We start from the raw sequence: 22,557 nt of genomic DNA, 5'->3' as shown, positions 1-22,557 counted from the left end.
AGTTTGGTGATGAATCAGCTCTGCACAGAAGGGATCTCAATTTTTTCAGGGAGTCTCGACACTTAGGGCCCAATTTCGGCCTGAGGAACTTAAGCGCTTTTGACCCCCGCCTGGCTATGCAGTGAGCGGGTCCATGTCTGAGCCTCACTGAACGCAATGACTCACCCTGACCCCACGGCCAGAGACGGACGGTGCTTCAGATAAGACGAGCGCATCTGTTTCAGATTTGCTGCCGCTTTACTGATCAAGCCAGGTGGCCACGAGAAACTTAACTTCCACATTCCTGCTTCCATCACCCATGGGAACAGTTGACGTTGACAAGCAGCTCACAATGAAACCTATTTAACGTGATATATAGCGATAGTAAATTTCGGTTACTGAAAAGCTTCCATAATACACAGTTTATTGGACACTACCATGTGCTGGTGCAGTATTTCAGTCAAGACACCACAAGCCCGCAAGTATGGAGAAGTAAACAGTCAATGATCGTATTGTTAGTAAGCTCTTGAGGCAGGTGTGTGGATTAAGCCAGTCACGAAACATATCTAAACTATCATAGCATAAATGAGACACAGCTATTAAACTTATCCACCCATACACAGCACACAGCATAGAAACCCCACCATTCATTGGATTCACACTTATTAGGCATTTCAGGTTGCTCATTTCTAATCATTAGGTCTGTGTTCAAAATATCAAAACATAATTAGTGGAAAATAGGATTACCTTTTTAAAGCGTGTAACACAACCAGAGAAAGAAACTATAAAGCCCATTAAGGACTTTGTACAATGTGCCTGTTATGTGCCCCAGATAGGACTTATAAAAATAGGTTTACAAGGTTCAAATAAATCAGACCATTATAAACATAGGTTTACAAGGTTTATAATAAGGCATTATAAACATTACACATTCGTTGGGAAAAGACGGATTTACCTCAAGCACGCAACAACAAAGGCTTCAGCTCCTCACACTTCTGGGGTCCTCCGAAGCCGGTGAAATGAACAGACCTACCACTTTTGTTCATTTCACACATTCCTTGGCCACATCTGCGATCCGTACTACTTTAGTTCTTCTTGGAGGAAAACAGGGCTGCCATCGGACCCCCCCCCCCCCCCCCCCACCTCCACGTTTCTCTCCAGAAAACAGTGCACCTCACTTGCACTCTCTCATCCTCCAGTGAATTCCTGTGAGGTTTCCTTGCCCTGCCCCAAGCCTCTCAAGTTTAATTGGCCGGTTGAATAAATCATTCAAATTAACAGCCATTCTAGATTGTTAAAGGAGTAAATCTCAAAAATCTTTATCACAGTATGAACCCCTCCTGGCCGTAATACCTAGAGTATTTCATATGAAGGTACCCATTGAATGGTCTGAATTTCCTATATCAATAGATTGTCCTTTTTTAGGTCTCATACACCATAGGGCTGTGTGTTCTGGATATTATAAGAGGTGTAATTATAATGTGATATTATGGAATTATGTGAAGCAATATGGTTGCATTCTGAAAAATGTAGCATCACATATAAAACACCACTTCCCTCTGCTGGTGATACATATGTACTACAATGCTACATACCGTAATATCAACATATGCAAAGCAGGCAATTATAATGGCAACTTTCCAGGTAAAACTGTCTTTGCTGTCTTTATAAGACCCAGAGAGCTTTGTTCCCAACTTGGAATTAGCAATTATATTCATTAGCCCGTCAAATCATTGCAACACTGTGTTTTGGGTGTGCAGATAAACATATACTGCCTCTCCATACTTGTACCGAAAGCAATTACTTCATTTCATTTTGCAGTTCACCAGCTGAGCTGTGCAGTCTCTACATTACAGGAAACCACTTATGCACAGCTTGACTCCAAGAGTGTCCCAGAGGAGATTTTTGGTTCACAAAAATACACAGACAATCAGAACACTCCATCCCTCAGCAACACTACAGCCAATTAAACTGGATTAAGTCACCGAGCCACCCTGGACTAGCTCCCTTTTTCACATACGTATTACAAATAGCCTAATAAAAGGCAAACCAAACATTGAATTGGATTATTGCATCCATTGTATTAGGCTGTCTATTATCAGAATATTTAAATTGCAATGATTTAAAAGTAGTTCATTACTAATGAATCATTATAAAAGCTGACAATTAAAGCTTGGCAAAATATGCATTGATCTGTGACTCCTAGCCTTCTTGGCTACAAGTAGCAATGGCATAGTCAGGATTCCAGCTTCAGAAGGCAGAGATGACTCCAACATTTGCAGGGTAAATATTGCAGTAAATTACATGGTGTGAAAATGCGTTATAGGGAGATGGACTAAGCAGACTTTGACTCAAAACTAAATAAACAGACCCTATGTTCCTCTATAAATGCTACAAAAAAGGTACATAAATGTGAATGGGTTAAGTTCTAACCTGTCATACGTGTTGTGTTGCAAACCAAATAACATAAAATAAGGTGCACTCACCCCATCAGCAAGACCCTGCTCTCCTTTTCCAACCTGCCCAATCTTCGGGCTAACACCAAGGGCCTGGTGATAAGTTGCTTCTCTCTGTTTTAATTTGTAGGTAGAGGTACTTTTATTATTTATGGACAGACAAAGCAGAAAAAATTAATTAAAATGTGTCACTGTACGACATGTACAATGTAACATTTTAATTCATTCATGGTAACGTTTGTTTTTGTATGAAAAAGATTATTTGGATAAAGTTCATAATCAGTAGGTCTGTGCGTAAAACATATTGGACAACAGATTGCACAAAATTGCAGCTTTTCATAACTCTGTCACTTTGCTGAAAGGCATTGCCAATATTACCAAAAGACTGAAACTGTGTCTCGACAATTTAATGAAAAATAAAAACTTAATGAAATAGCTTTAACTTACTACAACAATAAACATTTTACTGGCTAATGTTCTTGCAATTTTAATAACAATTCAATATTCGGTGAGGCACATAAATTCAATATTTTGTGAGTTTATTGTGACTGGCGATTCAATGAGTCGCCCCATATTTAACAAGCGACTAGGGCCATCTAAAAATATAGGACATTGTTTCTTATTTTACCCCATGCTCTAGGTTCTCAAGTAATATCTTTTCAATCTGACAAACATTACTGTGGAATTTCAGGGTCACGTCATTTCACTGAATTTATCTTCTGATTGTTTTATCCACAGTAATAATGGAATAACTGTGCCGTTCTATATTCTAAAGGACTTTATTCAGACATGATTAATTCCCTCCTGAGATGAAAATAAGATAATCATGAATGTGTTCGTTCATTTTCTGGATAGTAGTCATCATTCTGTAATATCCTTACAATGATGAAACTGAATTTCCATCAGCTGAAGGCTACTACAACTGAAGGCATCTATACTATAACAGTCAATTACCACACAACAAATAGCCTATTATAAAATAAAGAAATTTTGAGACATACATTTATATAATAATATATAATATTTATATATAAATATCACGGTTTCAAATGTTGGTACATTTGTTGTATGTTATCTTGTACTGCCTTCTGTTCTGTATTACTGTCCTATGTATACATTTTGCCTTCTGTATTTACTGCACTTGCTGTTTTTTAACCTTTTAACTTTAAGCGACCTTGGGCTCTGGAACAGTGCTATATAAACAAAATGTATTATTATTAACATACCCATGCTAACATTAAGTTAGGGAGAAACAATATCTATGATGGAGAAAAGACCAATCAAAAACTAGCATTATGTAAAGTATTAACCCTAGCGTTGTTTAGTTATTAGCACCTGTGAAACTGCTACACTGGGCCCAGGATGTTACTGGGACTTTAAAGCAAGACAATAAATATACGGAAATATACAGAAATATACGCAAATACTCCATACATTATCTTTACCTCAATTCCAAACAATATAAACTAACTTCCATTTTCTCTCCATTCCAAAAAAAAAAACAAAAAACAATATGGCTCATATTATAGGGTAAATACATTTACCTCCATTAGATTACATTTAAACAATGAAAATATTTTTTGTGAAGCTGTGATTTATATAGAAAATGAAGTAATAGGGACACATCATGTTTATCTGGGGGACAAAAAGAGAAACAAGGCTTTCAAGTGGTAGATTCATTTATTTTTTTGAACTGATTATTTTCTTAATTCTTAATTATTTTTCATTTTTATCTTATATTGCAGACAAAAATACAAAGAAAATAGATGAACAACAAATTGAAACACAAAACAGGAACCAAATTTGCTCTGGTTAGTCACTGTTTATTCAATACATCTCAAGTGTCATTCCTCTTGTACAAAAAAAGACCCATTTGACCTGAACCGAATACAGGTGTTAATCAGTGAATGAGCCCTGTGGCGTTTATAGTCAACTAGCCGTCACTACTTACACAGGTGACATACTTGCGCAAGAGTTCAAGTTTAGTGAGCTGTACAGCATCTATTATGTCGGATTACTTGGTTCTTCCAGTGATCGGCTTCATCGCGTAATTAGGTTGCAGGCATTTATTCATTCTATTTGAAAGATTAAATGTTTCAATAAGCAATTCCACAGTTTACCTAGAAGTCATGTGTATTCGACATTTTTCGTCCCTTTCCGTCGTTAGCAGGTGACTAATACAAGGCAGAGTGTACTGCTGGTCGTTTCCCAGGGAACTGGTTGGTAGCTGGGAACTGAAGTCAGGGAAACGGAGAAGATGGGGAAACTATGGCATGGGTTGTCATCACCGAATGTCGCTATCCAAGTTGCCGCTAGCCAAGCTACTGTAACTAAATGGACCATAAACTCTTTTTCAAAATGAGGTACGTAGGTAGCTTGCTAGTCAGCCGATTAAAATAAATGATAAATAGCTACTTTTCATAGATTCAAACGTTCAAAGTAATTTCTGTAGTTAGATTTTTTCGGAATCAATTTACTTGTGCAGAGATGCACAGCTAGCATCTCTGACAGAAACACCAAATTGCCGGATTGTATTTAGCTAACGTTCGCTGGCAACGTACTAGACTAATGTAAACATGCATAATTTAACCGTTGTGTTAACGTAGTGGTTCGTGTGAAATGCGAATATGATGGAAGTGGGCGAAAGGAATCAGTTAGCTAGTTGGGTGTGCTGGTTGCGGTCTTATTTCATCTTACGCTTGGATAGCTAAGAAGCTACGGTACTTAGCCTAGCTTTCCGTAAAATTTAGCCAGCCAAGACATCCATTCTAAGGAACCCCGTGAAGTAACTTATCGTTAGCTGCTGTTAGTGTTATTGTAGCAGTTGGCCAGTTAGCTAGTCCCCGGGGAGCGGCTAGTTACCTAGTAGTGTTGCGTAAATTAGTCGTCTTGTTGCTTGCTAGCTGACGAGCTAACAACGCATTTGTCTATGTTTAGCTGGGAAATGTTAAACCCACAAAGCGTTAGCTATTCGGTGTTATTTTAGACCGGCTAACGGTAGCTAACATTAACTAAGCCGACTACCAGAACGAATTAGCCAAGTCTAGTTGTCTGATTAGCTAGCTAAAAATTAATGTCAAATTTCTGCACATTCGTTTATACTCGGTTTCCCGTGAAACAATATGAAATATCAGTTAATTGAGATAAATTACGTGAAATACTCGTTGGCTTGCACAGTAGAACGATTAGCTAGAGCTGTGAAATCGGCTAACGTTAGGTCTTCAAACAGTGCTAACTGCTAGCTCCAAAGAGCAGGACACAGAACCGGAGCTAACGTTACCTTTGCTTGCCAGCTCCGTGGTATAATAACCATGAAGGGATTCACGCGGATAGAAGCAGCTAGCTAGCAAATCAGGCCAATGATAGCCGTCTGTCTCCAGATTTTGAAATGCCGAAGTGGAAAAGTAAGCGCATAGCTTACGGTCATCTCCCTCATCAGCTCTGAGGAGGTAAGTTAATTAAGTTTGCACGTTTGTCTGTGAAATCTGTGCATCTTTGCCGATACCCTGTTTCCTCATTGGTGGGCCACTGCTAGCCATTGCAGGGGCCAGCTAACTTGTATGTTCAGCGACGTTTAGGTGTTGAGATTTTATCGACCCACCACGCCACTGTACATTTTGTTTTTTTGGATATTCGCCTCTGATTATAATTTAACTGTACTTTCCCCATATAACGTTAGTTATACGCGGCAGTCAATCCGTTATATAACGGTATATTATCAATTTATAAAATCCTATTTTTGAGTTAAATTATTCAAAACGCATGGCATGTCATTGTAATTTCTAAAGTATGCCTTTCCCCCTTTTCTCATCACTTGCGAATTTTATGTGCCTGACAATGCCTGCTACATTGAGTCATTACATTAAATTAAGAATATCAGCAATATGCTGCATGTTCAAATAAACTTGAGATGTAATGTAATGAGATAACGATAAATAAATACATTTTTAAATAAAATTGTCGGTTTCAGTATCAATTGTGGAGCCTTAGTTTTATTTTCAGGGAAAATAATTCTACAAGTTGGAAGCTGACATTAACTTCTAGGATCTGTTTTTTTTTTTTTTTTTTTTGGTGGTCATTTGCAGTCAGTCTGTTGTCAGCTTTTCATATGCCTAGATGCTGATTTATTTATTTATTTATTTATTTTTCATTAGTTTGATGAGGTTTGGTGGACCAATAATTTAATAAAGAACAACATGCTCAAGTGGTTGTAATGTAGCCACATTTCAATCTGCTTATATAGAGCATAACAATTTATTGATAAATCCTGTGTTTAAATAACAGTTGTGTATCTTGTTTGTCGATACACCACACCAGCTCTTTGAAACTGTAGAACTAGTACTGGCAATTTACCACCTATCAGGTGAAACTCCTGACGTCCCTGAGATAGGTTTGCTGAAATGACACAGAGAGTGTAGACACTGCGCATGATTTGTGATTGTTTTGAACGTGACTCCCTCTCTAGATGGACGTCTGCAATCAGAACCCTAACCGCACAGCCCCTGAGAATATAAGCGGGCCTCAGAGGGCGGAGCTACCACTGTGCTCTCGCACCAATGGCTGGAGCTGGCCGCCACATCCCTTCCAGTTCCTGGCCTGGCTCCTCTATCTCTACTTCGCCATCATTGGCTTTGGAGTGTTTGTGCCACTGCTACCCTCCCACTGGATCCCTGCAGGCTACATCGTATCTTTTCAATGCCTGATTTGGCTTTTGGTGGTTTTGCTTGTGCAGAAAACCCTTGGTCTCTACAGACCATTCCTAACTCAATCTTTTAATTTTATTTTTTTACAATTATTTAAAGTGTTTTTTTGTCAGCTCTCCTGCTGCTTTTCTTACCCATGTAGTTTAAATTTGGTGTTATTTGTCATAAGTGTATTGTAAGAGAATTTGGACAAAAGTTACTGCCAAATGGATATGTTGGAATATAAACACAAGGCCCTTCAGGTCTGGTTTACATCAACCAGACATTTTCTGACTAGACGGCTAAGTTGAATGGGAATTACAGCAATTACAGTACCCATATCAACCTAGATTCTACTTGTACAATCCTGACAACTTGTTTGGAGTCTCTGAGCCAATCTGAGACCCAAAGTGTAGTGACATGCATAGTAGGGTAAATATAGCAGCTAGTAAACTTACTACTTCGCCCCACTTATTATACCACAGTATAACTTACCTGGTTTTGCACACTACATGGGAGGACCAACTGGGGCTGTGAACTGATCTACTGTGGATATCAGAGTGATACTCAAATGATCATTTTGCCTTTGGGGTCAGGATTCCTGGTGTCCTGAAGGGAAAATTGTTTTAAGTGTGTGTACTGAAAGCTGTAGTGCCGTTGAGTAACGTGGCCATTAATGTCTGTCCATCCTTGACTGGCACAAGTGCACCGGCGTCATGTTTGTGTGTCACCTGCTCGTCCACCTGACCGCGGTCTCCATCGATCCTGCCGATCACAACGTCCGAGCCAAGAGCTACAAGGGTCCCGTGCCGGTGTTCGACCGCACCAAGCACGCCCACGTGATCGAGAACTGCCACTGCTATCTGTGCGAGGTGGACGTGTGAGTATGAGGAGGCCTCGTGCTGCAGCCGCATGGTCTTTGGACATTCGCTCTTCCGATGGGTAGATTCAGGTTACTCAGTGTCCTCTCCACAATATTGAGGAACAAAGGAAGTAAACCGTAATTGCCGTTTTTTGTTGTTGTTGCTGTCAGGCATGTCCTCATTCTAGCTGGCAAAATAATTTGCACGATGAAATGTTGCAAAAGCGTTGTTTTTAAGGGAAAAAAAAAATATTTTTACCATTTAGTTGCAAAAACACGCTTTTTTTTTCCCATAGGCTCACTGGCATGGTTTCTGAGTGTCGGGAACTTCTACTTACAAAAATGACGAGAGCGCATGATGGTTGATTTAGAACAATACTCCCATTCTGTGAAGAGCACTTACGTTAATTTATGAAGCCTGTATCTGTTTGGGTTTCATCACATCTGATCCTTACTCAAGTCAGTCAGCTGTTTAATTGGATTGAGTTCTGTGCTCCTGCGCTTCTGTCGGCTCTTGAAAGGTTTGAAATGAAGAGACCAGACCTGAAGGACCGCAGCCCTTGAGCCCTGGGGGCTGGGTAGCCCTGGTGGGTACAGAGATGGGCCGGGAGCACAAAGCCCTGCAGAGCAGAGTCCTCCGTTGTCTTTCTCTGTTCCACTCGAGAGCGCTCGTCTTCCACACATTCACTCTTAATGAGTTTGGATTTGTTTTGGGGGTGTTGGGTGGTGGGGGGGGCGGGGAGTTCTCGGAATTTGTGCTGTTATTGTCTGGAGTCGGTCATGATGCACGTGTCATATGCTAACAGTAGGCTTCTTTTTTTTTTTTTTTTTTTTTTTTTTTTCTTTTTTCTTTTTAAGGAGTCCCAAATCGAAGCACTGCAGCGCGTGTAACAAATGTGTGGCCAGCTTTGATCACCACTGCAGGTGGCTCAACAACTGCGTGGGCAGCAGGAATTACTGGTGAGAGCGCTTTGTCCCCCTCGCGCTAGAACGGAGCGAGCGTCGTAATCGCGGCAGTGCGGCTCACGTGGCCCGCTGAAGGCCTCTCTCTGTGGCACGCGTGCGTTAAGGACTCGGGACTGTTTGTTTTTCACCATTTTTGGAAATGAAACGAGGTGAGCTACGGGACTCTGTGAGGTCCGGTGGTTGTGCCATCTTGTCACGCTCGGCCCATTTTATGCCCTCATGATGACAGACCTCAGAACAAGCAGGGCACACGAAGAGCACATTATTGTAATGGAAATGAAAACGTCAACGTGAAATGAAGCCTACAAGTTGTGTTTACGTTTTGAAACGTTCAGTTGATCCGGAGGGTATTTACGAAATTGTCTTCTAGTGATTGACCAAGCGTGTATAACGATGATGAATGTGCCTCTGCGAATTATGCTGTATATTTAATCACAGTTAAGCAAAACCATGGGATCTTGCAGCAATTTAGGAGACTGGTAAACAGGCCCATAGATCAGTGCTGAAATAAACATTCACACACAAGTTCTCATAAGCATGTTTTCTCCATTTAATCATATAGCTGTGGATTCATAGAAAATTGTATTTAATGAGAGTTTTTAAATGAGAGGATTTTTTCACAATACGCACATAAGCTGCACCAGAGTCTGTTTGCGATTTAAAATAATCCTGTTTGCAGGCATGTGTCTCGGTGCGGCAGAAGTTTCTCCCAGGGGTGGATTACACATCCGTTTGGCCCGCTCATGCTCTTGAACAGGGTGTATTTTCCCTGGTTGTGTAATCCCGGCTCATCGCTTTTCCCGTTCCGAGTCTCGGCGTTCCGCTACGGAGCGATGACCCGCGCGCGCATCGCGGCTGTCAAAACCAAAAAATCGTTTTTGACACCTCTCCTCGTGTTTGGGAGACCTGCTTGTCACCTGGATACGGATTTATTTTTACAAGCTAAAAAGTGCGAGCGGTTGAATTCTGTACGCTCCTTAACGCTGCGCTGCACAGACATGGGTCTTAGACTAAAAGAAAAATTCAGTGAATCCATTGGAAATGTTTTTTTGTCTAGGACCAGGCTTAGTCCACGCCTGGGAAGTCAGACCTAAATTCTCATGTTGGCTGAACTCTCTTATTTGTGTCTTCCATTGCAGGCTTTTCCTCAATAGTGTGATTTCTGCACTTCTTGGAATATGCCTAGTCGTTGTCATTGCCAGTTACATATTCATTGAGTTTTTTCTGGATCCTTCAAAGCTTCGGTCTGACAAGCACTTTCAAGGTAAGCTGACGTGACTGGCGTGTATTCCATCCTGGTCTTTCTTCTGGTTCATTTTCTGTATGGATACTAATAAATTGTATATAACAGTTTTTGGTGACATTTACTCAATGTCAGCATTGTAAAAGTGGTGGTGTGCTCTGGATTTTACTTGGCGTTGTATTGAATAGGTGAAAGTGGAAATGTGTGTGATGAGTGTCTCAGAGGTAGCGGCCAGGCGCTGTGTGTTGACGGTGCTGTGCTGTCTGTGTTTCCCACAGTGAAGAATGAGACGGTGGTGTGGTTTGTGTTCCTGCCGGTGGCTCCCATCACCACCGCTGGTCCAGCCATCCCGGCCCTGGCCGGCGTCACCATCGCCCTGGGACTGCTGTCCGCCTTGCTGCTGGGGCACCTGCTGTGCTTCCACATCTACCTCAGTGAGTGTGCACATCCTATGCTTCCACATCTACCTCAGTGAGTGTGCACATCCTGTGTTTCCACATCTACCTCAGTGAGTGTGCACATCCTGTGCTTTCACATCTACCTCAGTGAGTGTGCACATCCTGCCTGTGCTTCCACATCTACCTCAGTGAGTGTGCACATCCTATGCTTCCACATCTACCTCAGTGAGTGTGCACATCCTGCCTATGCTTCCACATCTACCTCAGTGAGTGTGCACATCCTGCCTGTGCCTCCACATCTACCTCAGTGAGTGTGCACATCCTGTGCTTCCACATCTACCTCAGTGAGTGTGCACATCCTGCCTATGCTTCCACATCTACCTCAGTGAGTGTGGTTCTTGTTGCTTACGTGTCAGAGTAGAACAGAAGTACTGTGTGGAAAATAAACTCCCCCATTGTTTGGCCAGAGGTCCTGGTGTTTACACCACTGAGCTGAGACAAAACTGGCCAATTACACGCCTTCTGAGGTTCTCATGCTCAAAAAATGAAACGCACTGACTGAAATGTGTCTGAGGGGGCCACTGGTGAAGCCACATGTCTCCACAAGGTGGCAGCAGAGATGCAGTTGAAAAGGTTCATCTGATTCCCATGAAAAATCTACTTTAACATCAACAGGGCCACAGTCCAACATGGAATTTGGACAAAGTAGTGGGTCTTCTGTGCGTTTCCCTTTTACTTGGAGTATCTCACTAGATGTGTGCAAAAGAACAGTGGCATTTTAACAACAGGAGCATAATCCAGTATAGATTTTAGACAGATATAGTGGGTCGTCTGTTTTGCTTTCACTGAGAGTATATTACTGCAGTGCAAAATAACAGTGGCATTATAATGTCATGCTCATTCAGTTGAATTTTGTAGGGTACATTTTCCTTGTCAAAAAGTGTCTTATTTGGCAGACTGATTTGGCAGAACTTTCCCCGATTACCTCACCACCATTCGATCACCACCCCAAGGCATAAATATTTATGGTATCCAAGGTCACCATTTGCACATTAAAAGCTTCATTGTGTAAATAAATTATTTTTTGCCAGGCATTTCAAGTATACTTGAAATATGTCACATGGTACGCATCAACGAATGACGTGAGAAAGGCTAGTTCTTCTCAGAATTACCATACTTGCTATGCCAGTTCACAGTTCTCCTTCATTTGTCTCCTGAACTACTGAAATACTAGTCAAACACATCCATTGTCAGTACCGCAGCCAAATGTTTCTTTGTTTCTCAACAGCTGTGCCAAGATGGAGCACGCACTGCTGATCATGTTAAGCTGTTCTGAAATGTTTGGAACACCATTAGGTTCTGAATCATTTTGTTTATGTCTGTTACTACATATGTACTTCCTTTTAGTGTGTGAAATTCTCAAAGGCTTGCTTCACCAGTACTAGCAGTGAGATCCAGTTTGTTGGGTTGAATTGTGGTAATTATGAAGCATTTTTTAATGAAATTTTGAGTAAGTTTCCCCCCCCCCCCCCCCCCCCCCCCCAGAGAGACTGTCATTCTTATTTGTGCTAAATTAAGATTTCACAGTCGAACATTAGCTCGGAGTTATAGTTCAGACCGGGCCCATTTTCAGTAGCGTTAAGCATCTTTCTCTATCCTCTTGTGTTAATTCAGTGTGGAACAGGCTTAGCACCTACGAGTACATTGTTCGTCAGCGACATCGTCAGGACGCCAGGGATTCGTGCAAAGCGCCTGCCGGACCCGATTCTGTGCCTCCAAATATGAGCCTCGTCAAGGTATTTTCCCTTCCAGCGGACCGCCCCTGGGTCGCAAGATCTGGGGCTGGAGCCCGTGCTCTTTAATGGACAGTTTTACTGATGTTACATTCATCTTTATTGTAGTACTGCTGTTGTAGCCTTCACGTCAGGAAAATTAGATGATTTTCTTGAAGGAAGACATGCTCCCATGATTTTGTCAGATATATAAATAAATATGTGCATGCTTTGCCCGGATATTCGAGATACGGTAATTGATGCACAGTGAAGAGATTCTGTTTTCTGTCTCTACATGCCCTTGAATGTAATGTGAGCGGATATGAAATATGATGGGAAAGACTTTACATGATTTTTTTTTTTTTTTTGGTAGGGCAGATAAATGTGGCTTCATTCTCAAAGCAGCGTGTCTATACCTCACTCTTGTCCTGAAACTGAGATTCCATCTGAAGGCCATGTCCGTTGTTTGTCATTGGAATAGAGCAGCAACAGGAGAAACGACACACCCTCTCTGTAAATGAAGCTGCCTTTCCTGCATAATCAAAGTGCCGATCGCATAGGATGGTCAAGTCCGTCCCACATACTTAAGCACCACTGCAGGCGTTCACTGACCTCTTCCTGTCGGGGCATGTCATGTGTTGTCACGACGAACATGTCAGACATGACAGAAGTGTTTGGTTGCTATCATCTATGTGTTGAGCCGTATCCAAGGCTTAATCGCTAAGTGAAACATACGTCATGCTGAAGTTCACAGGTTGTTAATTTATTTTTCTTTTCCCCTGACCGGGGGTTGACACCAGACTCAGATGCATGCCATCCTCAACTGATAGTGTTCAAAGGCTAACTTTAAAATGGAAAATGTAGTGTTTTTGTAATAAGTACATTTTTATTTCCATACCTACTATACCTACGGTATAATAAATATAGCATAATAAGTATGTTCTTTTTGTGTGGAGTCTTTTAGACAGTTGGTGAAGGGGCTGTGAGCATTATGTTTTGATCAGTTATAGTGTGGATGGTTTACTAAAAACACAGTCATCTCTGTCAGCTGGTTGAGTGTCTGTTGTGGTAGTGATGGTGTACTCCCGGGCTAGTGAAATCGGTGACGTTGCTCACTGTGTGGTCAGTGATGGATGGGGGAAATGTTCCAGCGCGCTCAGTGCCAGACCGCAGTTATTCGGGTGTTTTTGGAATGTTGCTGGTGCATCCCTGGGGACAGGCCTGTAATGAGAGTGATAATGAGGACAAATGGTTTTTCTGCTCTGTGTGTCCGAGCGCTAAGAAAACAGTCTCGGGAAACATTTGCATCGAGCTGAAACGCCGTGAGGGGAAGACATCGCGAGTGCGTCACGCCACATAAACTAAGGGCATGGGAAATTCACAGGGGAACGCAATGATGTCATTTCCTTTTCCTCCAAGAGCGTGTCAGCCACCTGTCTCATGGTGACCTGAACCATTGTCCTTCTGGTCTGGGCTCCTGTGGATGGTCACATTTCTGAGTTTAAGTGGCTCTGTGCAATTATATTGTCATTGTGAAGTTACTACTTATGTTTTTTAATTCAGAAATCGAAAATATAACTGAAAATCTCACTGGATTTTGAAGGCCTCTGGTTTCTTAAAAAAACATTGTGTTACGGAAATTTCAGGGCTAAATGTTAGAGAGGCTTTTAATCCATCCAATTTTAATATTTGAATCGGGTCACAGTCCCTCTGTGTTTGAGAGAATTCTGCCAGTGCTGCACTTGATTACATGGGCCAAGTTCACACTGTACCAGCCCAGCAGGGTGTTTACAAGGCCAGGCTGATTGACACCCCCCACCCCCCCTCCCCACAACTCTCTCAACCGCCACTCCGGGGTAACCATAGCAACTAACATTTCAGCCTGACACCGGCAGCGTCTGACAGAACGCAGGTCCCACAGAAGCACCTGTGCTTGGCAGCACAAAGGATTTGAGTTTCAATACAGACCTCACCAGGATACCATTATTACCAGTGGTTACGGTGCCTGTATGCGTGCCACGTATTATGTCTGTATGAACTCCAACACTTGACTTCCTTATGAGTGAGCATGAACAGTGTGTGCTATATGGAGACACGCCTTTCAACATTAAATTATGCTGGCAACAGAAATATGGTACAGACTGGGGAAAAGTATACGATGTTCCTGGATTTCATGTTTTGTGTTCCTTTGTCTACTAAACCTTTTTGTAAGGTTTCATTTCAACGTAGTTATTGGCTATTTATGAACGTAAGCAATATATTTTTCCCCAAGCAATATATGTCAGGATTTTAACATTAGGCCTACCGTTAAGAAGCTTTCAGTTGACCATATAACCCAACCCTGCTTGTGTGCTGAGCACAGTCAGCAGCTTGGGATGCTGGTTTGGTGAGTGCTGCATTTAATGGAAGAGGAAGCGCCTGTAATGAAAGTTCTCCGTCTGTCCCTCTCTCAGGACGTCAGCTATTCGGGCACGCTGGGCTACACCAATCCGGAGATGGAGGTGGAGGACCCCTCCACGATGGCAGCTCGGGGGGGACCAGAGTAAGCAGACAACATCTTCACACGTGGCCCCCGATTTACTAGCAGCTTTTATAGGGCGGTGAAAGTCAAGGGTTCAAATAAGGATCATACTGCTAAGCACTGTGAGGCATTTCGGTTTTTCCAGGGGCTGAACTCATGTATAGTTAATGGGCACCATGGTAGTGTAGACGACTTTCTGTTCAAAGCCAAGTCTGTCTGCACATTATACTCTAAAAGCTGTTAAGAGTCAGACCATCATGCTGTGAGATTTTTCAATTCAGGGCTGAGAAAATGGCGCTTTTATGCAATCAGTTCGGTTATGACTGTGGTGTTTGCTGTTGTGGGTGATCATGCAAATTCACAGATACTGTCACCTTGCACTCATGTATGAGTGGTGTATTTTCCAATCAATGTTATTTGGTTGTTGTGACATGATCATTTTTTTTTTACATATGTTATCATCTGTGGGAGTAGGTTTCAATTTTTAATTAAGGGAGCATTCTAATTTATTCAAAATATAGAGATAACATTGTTCAGCAGTTTGAGATGATCTACAGTTCACAAAAAGTCTAGGCCAGTTTGTACTTGTTTTATAGCATATAATAAATGTAATTCAGCTTTGACAATTACTTTATAACAGTGATGACTGAGGAAGCTGCATTTTTGATTTTTGTTGCCATGGAGACCATCTTTGCGAAAACAAAATGTGTTTGATCGAAACGTCTTCAAATGACTCAGATGGAATTTGGGGGGCGGGGAGGGGGGGGGAATGAAACCATATGAGCGCTGGACTTCAGTAGCAGTTAGAAATCGTTGTGAAGACCGTTCTGACGGCCACAGTTGCTCCTGTCAGTCGAGCCGAGTTGTGAAGATCTCACAGTCACGGTGCGATATGAAATTTAGGGAGGCTTGTGTTTGTGCTGTGGGACTTGAGCTAGAACCATTTTCCCTCTAGAGACCACAGCAAACTCTCAAGGGCACGTGCCCTGACTCCCAGGTCTGCAGGGCTGTTCTGTGTTGCTGTTATGATTTTCTGCTCTACCCAGTGACTTCAGTGCATACATTATAAAGTGTGGTTGGTTTATTTTAAAAATTATAGGTTCACAATTAAATGAACAGAGAGTACATTGTGCTATAGGTTAATGTGTTACGTTTAGAGAGACTTATTTAAAAATGCTGTTGGGCATTTGTAGTGTTTTCTCAAAACTGCCATTGTGGCTATTAGGATAATTGTATTACATTTAGAGAAAGTCTAATTTGAAAATGCTGCTGGGCATTTGTAGTGTTTTCTCAAAACCGCCAATGAAAATAAGAAACGGTCTGATGTTGCCAGTCTGCTCCCAATCTGCAGTTCCTGACCTGAGGCGTGTGTAATATTCTCACGATGATCGGTAATTTTCATGTGTCTTAGATTTGGACTCCATATTGCACTCTGTGGCTCACATCCAAAGCTTATTCCACAGCTGTTGCCGTACCTTAGTTTCTGTTTTGTACCCGCAGAATTAGATGTTGAGCGTTTTTTTTTTTTCATGCCAGCATTCCTGATTAGTACTGGAACGTATTCCCAAATACGAAGCGTGTCATGGCGCCTCCTGCTGTAATTTAATCGATGGCCAAAGACGCGGGTCTTGGAACGGACGGAACACAGCGGAGGCCGAAGGCTAAATCCCTCCTCCTCCTCGGTGTGCGCGCTTTGCTCTGACTGTTCCTCCCGTCCTGTGCGTTGGGGCCCAGGTTCTATGGCAACGGCAGCGTGAGGAACTCATCGGGGAGGACGGCCGAGGAGGAGCCCCTCCCCACTGTCTCCACGGAGCACAAACCGCCCCCCCGCCCACACAAACGCACACAGGTAAGGAGGGGAGGCGGGGGGGGTGGGGGTGGGCTGTACCCTGCACCCTCACAAAATCGCGCCTTTCAAAGGGGGAAAAACACTTATGACCCAACCATCAGATGACAGTCTTACACTGAGGAGATGTTTGACTCAGCCTTGCTCTGTTACAGTGGAAATACAGTGTGCTGTGGTCACAACATTGTGATTGAGTGAATATACAGCCTACTCTGAAATGATGGCATTTTTGTACCAGTATCTGGTCTTGTCTATCATTGCTGCTGTTGCTATAGAGGAAGCTCTGTACCCAGGCAGCTGTGTGGTTGAGTGCATTTTCCTGTCAGGCAGCCATTTGTATTTTCAGTGAAACTCCGAACCTGCGATTCTGTCATGTTGTGTGTAATGTACTTTTTAGATCGTCTACACATTATTATATACATTTTTGGTTGTTTATAAGATTGATAAGATTTAAGATTATTCATCATTAGCAGTGGAAATGTAATTACTTGTTAATATAATGATTCAGCCTTTAGTTCATGGATAAACTTTCATATTTCCGCTGAATTCCTGATGTCACTCTTCCATGTTTGACTGAAGAAGAAAAAGAAGAAAGTCCACAAATTTCCTGCGGAGGTGATCAACGAGCGATCAACAGAGAGCAGCTCCAGCAGAGCCCCGCCCCCAGAGCCTGGTAAGGGAAATGTGCGCACACACACACGCACACACACACACATACCACCCTTTCAGTTTTATTGTTATCTGTTCCTTGTCTACTTAAAAATACTTGTTTAAGTCTTCAACATTGCTACCTGTTCTCAATGAGGAGCAACAGTCCAGATTAGTAGTAGTCCTGGAATCCCTTGTTTGCCCAACCATAATTCTGTTTCCTTGCTACCATACGCTTTGCTTCACCCCCATCAGAGTTAATGTAGTGCATGATAAGATTTAAGTATCTGACGCCTTGAGATAGCCGGTACTTCACAAGTTGTCGTTATAGTAACCCTCCCCTTTCCTGTACACTGCCCTGCTTCGCTTCCCTTACTATTAAATGGTAAATGGACTGCATTTATATAGCGCTTTTATCCAAAGCGCTTTACAGTTGATGCCTCTCATTCACCAGAGCACTTAGGGGTTAGGTGTCTTGCTCAGCGACACTTCGACACGCCCAGGGCGGGGATCGAACCGCCAACCCTCCGACTGCCAGACAACCGCTCTTAACTCCTGAGCTATGTTGCCCCCCTATTAACTGTGACATCACATGGGATGATTGACAGCAGGCAGGCAGGAGCTAAAGTACTGCTCTCAGGCTCAAATAATTTCACGTGCTGGTCGTTAAAAGGAAGAAAATTAGGTAATACGGAAGTGGAGAAGGACTATATCTATATCACTGTATTTCCCTTCAAAGAATGGTGTTGCTGTTTAGATTTGTCCCCATTTGTTCTGTCTTGTGAAGGGATGGGACATCTGAGCCCCCAGACAGCAGGGTACTTTGGTGCTAAAGCATGTAGTCAGTCATTTTAAAAAATCCAGTTGTCTGATATGTTTCGTGATTTAATTCCTTTGTTTTATATTGCAATGCAGTAATTATTTCAAAGGAGAAAATGTCTATAATGTAAAAACGCCACATTTGGTACATCTTGTCTGAAGATTTTGATGCACCAAAGCACTGTATCCTCTCATCTTTGTGTGTAATTTTAGTAACATATGTCACTACAGATACCTCGGAAAACCTTAAATTCTCTATTATATTGTTGATGAACACTGCTATGATAGGACTTTGCATGATATAATATGAATATTACATGCACCCATATAGTCACTATATGAACACTGATGTGATTGTAAGGGTTCATATAATATTCACATTTATGTGTTCATGAGCAGTTATAAGTGGTGAAGCAGCCAGAAGCTCATCCCTGCTGTTGTGTGGCTGTAGTTGTGTAGCTGAACGCCTGCTTGTGTGTCCCTGCCCTCCTCTCCCATAGACCCCAGTGTGAGTGCGGCTACTGTGGTGGCCTCCCTGAGCCAGCGCCTCCCTTTCCCAGCATTCCCTCTGCGGGCGTCCCTCCCCCCCCTGGCCCCCGTGCGGGCGGCGGGCCCCCCCGCTGAGTACCACTCTGACTCCGCAGAGTCCATGGAGGAGATCCCGGTGGCCCTGGCGCAGCTGGGCAGCGCCGCCCTGGCGGGGCATCGAGAGCTCGGAGCGTCCTCCTCCCAGCATGCCCTGCTCCCCGCCCAGCAGCCCCTGCCCTCCCCCCAGCCCCGGACCAAGAGGAAGGCCTCTTCGTCCTCCTCCTCCCTCTCCTCGCGGAAGGCGGGGGACCAGCGCTTCGAGATGCTGCCCCAGGCCCCCTCCGTGTTCGTCAGCCGGGCCAGCGGCCTCCTGGCCGACCCCAGGGACTACGCCGCGAGCGAGGAGCCCCGCGGCATGCTGGGAAAACGCAAGCCGGCCAGCAAGAGGAGCCTGGAGGAGCCGGGCTCCGGGACAGGGAGCCCGATGCCTTAGCCCCCGCGGAGCAGAGGGGTGCTGCTCCACCCGCTCTCCCACTCTGCAGGGCTCCAGCACAGGGCTGCTCAGGTGCTCACCCTGCTGCCGAGGACTGCCAGTGAACGGGAGAGACTGGAAGGCGAAGAACTGGGTTTGGACACAGCCTATGCAAACACGTCAAGACAGGAGAAAATGTGTCCGGGGCATTTTCTCTACCTCTCCATTTCCAGTTAGGGGGAACCCATTTTTAAAATACTGAAAGTTAACCACTACTTCACTTTCTCTTTGCCCATTTTTTAATTACTTTCACTTGCACTTAGTTCACTGTAGCATTGCACCATTTATATATTTTCTTAGGAAATGTTTATTTTAAATGATTTTTAAAAAACAATATTTATTCAATTATGTTAAATGCCAAAGGATATATGTACATGTACAATATTTTAATGAAGAACCTGTGTTGTTACCAGAAACCTTAATTTTTTATTATTGTTTTTTTTTTTTTTCATGGAGATGATGCAATTTTGTCTACTTGTTGTGCGTCTGTGTTCTGTATTGCAGTTGTGTATTCCTTGTTCTGTTCTCTGTCATGGCGGGCTCTTGGGCCTTGGGCAGTATCAAACACTGTGGGATGTTAACTTAACCCCAGCGACTCACCACCTGACTGGACGGCCGTTACGGAGCCGGGCGGGGCTCAAACGCAGGCTTCTCACGCGGAATCACAAGTGGACCAACCGCCACTAACCGACATCAGTGAGCCAGTCACTCCGCTGTATATCATTCTACCGTAATGAGCCAATCTCCCTTCCGCGTATAATATCCATTAAGGAGAAGTCAGGGACGTATTTCAGAATGAGGCGTGGTGTACTCCGTCTGAAATCTGTCCTCAGCGTCCTCTACTCCTTCTTCGGAACTCCTCCCAGACGTATCGAGCTGTCTCCGTTAATGAAATTTATCGGCCTGTGTTCAGAGAGCCAAGCTCTGAGAGGTCTGGCAGCTTCGAGTCGGAGAGAAAGCAGCGAAGGGGAGATGGTAAATAATCATTTAAGCGCAGTACACACAAGAAGATAGAACGAGGATGGTCACTGTCCAAACAAATAAAGTTTGATATATGCCTAGTAGTAAATAAAAAAATAAAGCGCTTTGGAAAGCTGCTCATATAGCCAGACCTAACGCAGACGAGAAGAGGTGAGCCACCACTGCCAGATCTCCCAAACTAATAACCGTGACGACCGAGCAAAAAGCTTGCATCGTCTGACCTTAACTGGCCTCCACAGAGCGTAGCCTGTCACTCAAACCAAACAGCTGTGGCCCCCTTCACCTCCACCTCCACCTCCACCTTAACACAAACTGATGTGTGTTTTTGCACATTTATCACAAATGTTTGAACGGAAGTAGTCAGCCCAGTCCCACAGTGTGTAAAACTTCCCTATGGCAATGTTCTTCACTGAGCGACCCACCGTTTGATCTGAGGTAACTTAAGTCAGCTTGATTCATTGTTTTTTTTTTGTTTTTTTTTTAAAGAAATGATATTTGTCCTGAAGTTCCAAACAGACCGTGTCTTATGAAGGAAGAACCTCATCTCAGCTTGTGTCATAAAGAACTATTATAAACATAAACTATTTTATTTATTGAAACTGTCTGTTGTACTTAACATTTCACATAAACACTTCAAACCACTATATTTTCTACTGTTTATCCACTTGAACATACCGATGAAACCTGTAATAAATTTAACCTGGTTATAGTTTTGCATGTTTATAGTGCTGTTTATTATGAGCATATCACTTAATATCACAATAACCAGATACGTTTCCTGTTCTTTTTACTTGCAGTCTAAGTGGTGGACATATTTTTATCATTCCAAAAATATTCTTTTCACAAAGTATGGTCCTATATTGCATTGTTTTAAAGTTAATGCATTGAATCATGAAAGTGATGATTCTGCAGTGAGCACTTTGAAATATACACAGTGATTTATCAGCCTTGGCATTGCTTTCATTTCATTAATGTACTCTCCCTTTAAATCATAGACCTCCTGTCCAAATGGCTGTCCTGGCTGATAATGTGTGTGCTGTTTACATATACTTTGGAAAGTTAACTTGGAACGCTACATAGGGATTTTACATTCTGCACTTACTGAGAGCTACTGTACTGAGAGAAGCTGTAAGTCATGTGGCGTAATAAACATCTGTACTGGCAACCCGGAGCAGAGCAGACCCAGTCAGACCGCAGAACTCTCTGCGTGTGGATGGATGGGTTGTACTGGCAACCCGGAGCAGAACAGACCCAGTCATTCCCCAGTACTCTCGGCGTGTGGATGGATGGGTTGTACTGGCAACCCGGAGCAGAACAGACCCAGTCATTCCCCAGTACTCTCGGAGTATGGATGGATGGGTTCAGTGCTTTTCAAGATCCACCGCTGGCAGAAAACCACAGGACTGATCCCAAGTTTGTGTTTCAGTTACTATAGAAATCTGTCTTCCATAAACTCTTTCAAACCTGTCATCAGTTTGGGTTAGGTGGCTTTGGTTTTAGTCTTTTTTTGCCAGGCTGTTGGCTGAAGCTATCTCTGCAGAGTGGCTAGAAGAATCTACTAAATTACATTCACATTACAACACACATTTTCTGTTAAGTCATACTGTGCAATGTAGACCATGCTATAGTTAGAACTGACTCCATAGAAGGCAACATTTGCAACCTTTAGTCGGATTATATCTGAACACATTTTCTATATGGCAAGTCAACATGTGTTGAGATTAATGAGTTCTCTGTAGACTAGACCGTTCACACATTCATTCCATTGTTTGCATTTCTTCGAAAATGACTAAATTCAGGTGCATGTTTGTAGCGATTGTCAACCTCACTGTAAACTGCATCTGCACATTTTTGTTTCTTCATACTTTGTCAGATAATTCTGTGCTGAGTGACTTGGCAGAAGGGACGTGCTGGAAGCAGTCCAAAAGTTTGTGGACTCCTTTTCTAGGTGTTTCCCTCCTGAGGGGACAGAAGACCACCACCATAAGCTTTTTGTTTATACTGTCAGCCATTTTGTTTGGGCTCGTTCTTCCTGGCACTGTCGCCCTTTCGGTTCTGCTGGCTGTGACAGTAACCACAAAGAAGACTGGTGGTTCCCATGACAACGCGATATATTGGACATCACATCCATTTCACTTGAGACATATGAAGCGTGGGGCAACCATCCATGCCATGTGCAAGAGAAACAAAATTAGTGAAAAATTACACTACAGTTCCCTAAACAAATGCTCTGGCAGTTGATCCTAAAATGATCCATCATAAATGAGAATAGTGTATCAATGATGTATATATTTTGGCTTTGTAATGCTAAATATTTCTTCTTG

The 22,557-nt window shown here is 42.9% G+C and overlaps 2 protein-coding genes across 6 annotated transcripts in view; one reads left to right on the top strand and one right to left on the bottom strand.

The window, feature by feature from the left end:
• hsd11b2 (hydroxysteroid (11-beta) dehydrogenase 2) overlaps positions 1-5,806 on the bottom strand; it is a 55,029-nt gene extending 49,223 nt beyond the window's left edge. Inside the window, exons 1-2 of one of the 2 annotated variants that reach the window (XM_035395759.1) lie at positions 5,716-5,806; positions 2,466-2,549 (exon numbers count right to left, since the gene is read on the bottom strand). The gene's annotated coding sequence lies outside the window, so the exon portion shown is untranslated. Of the gene's footprint in view, positions 1-934; positions 1,029-2,465; positions 2,550-5,715 lie in introns of those variants that run through there. The other variant, XM_035395760.1, reaches the window with a different exon arrangement.
• zdhhc1 (zinc finger DHHC-type containing 1) lies at positions 5,746-20,942 on the top strand. Of its 4 annotated transcripts, none has more exons than XM_035395755.1 (11): positions 5,746-5,884; positions 6,901-7,119; positions 7,822-7,997; positions 8,838-8,939; positions 10,085-10,209; positions 10,467-10,622; positions 12,261-12,382; positions 14,812-14,900; positions 16,614-16,728; positions 17,308-17,398; positions 18,837-20,942. In XM_035395755.1, the coding sequence occupies exons 2-11, from the start codon at positions 6,901-6,903 to the stop codon at positions 19,211-19,213; spliced, it is 1,572 nt and encodes a 523-aa protein (XP_035251646.1). In that variant the 5' UTR covers positions 5,746-5,884; the 3' UTR covers positions 19,214-20,942. The 4 variants fall into 4 exon arrangements, with proteins under 4 accessions (XP_035251646.1, XP_035251644.1, XP_035251645.1 ...); XM_035395753.1 differs by having other exon boundaries at positions 18,693-20,942; XM_035395754.1 differs by having other exon boundaries at positions 17,305-17,398.
• The last annotated feature ends 1,615 nt before the right edge of the window (positions 20,943-22,557 follow it).

This window comes from Anguilla anguilla, chromosome 16 (assembly GCF_013347855.1).
Source record: "Anguilla anguilla isolate fAngAng1 chromosome 16, fAngAng1.pri, whole genome shotgun sequence".
Taxonomy (NCBI): domain Eukaryota; kingdom Metazoa; phylum Chordata; class Actinopteri; order Anguilliformes; family Anguillidae; genus Anguilla; species Anguilla anguilla.
The sequence above is the reverse complement of the archived record's forward strand: the minus strand, read 5'-3'. Positions and strand labels throughout refer to the sequence as shown.

Excerpts from the sequence above, each read along its gene's own strand:
- zdhhc1 (XM_035395752.1), top strand. The coding sequence starts at position 6,901 with ATGGACGTCTGCAATCAGAACCCTAACCGCACAGCCCCTGAGAATATA. Across the intron at positions 10,210-10,466 it reads GTCTGACAAGCACTTTCAAG|TGAAGAATGAGACGGTGGTG; the intron begins GTAAGCTGACGT and ends TGTTTCCCACAG. Across the intron at positions 14,901-16,613 it reads GCAGCTCGGGGGGGACCAGA|GTTCTATGGCAACGGCAGCG; the intron begins GTAAGCAGACAA and ends GTTGGGGCCCAG.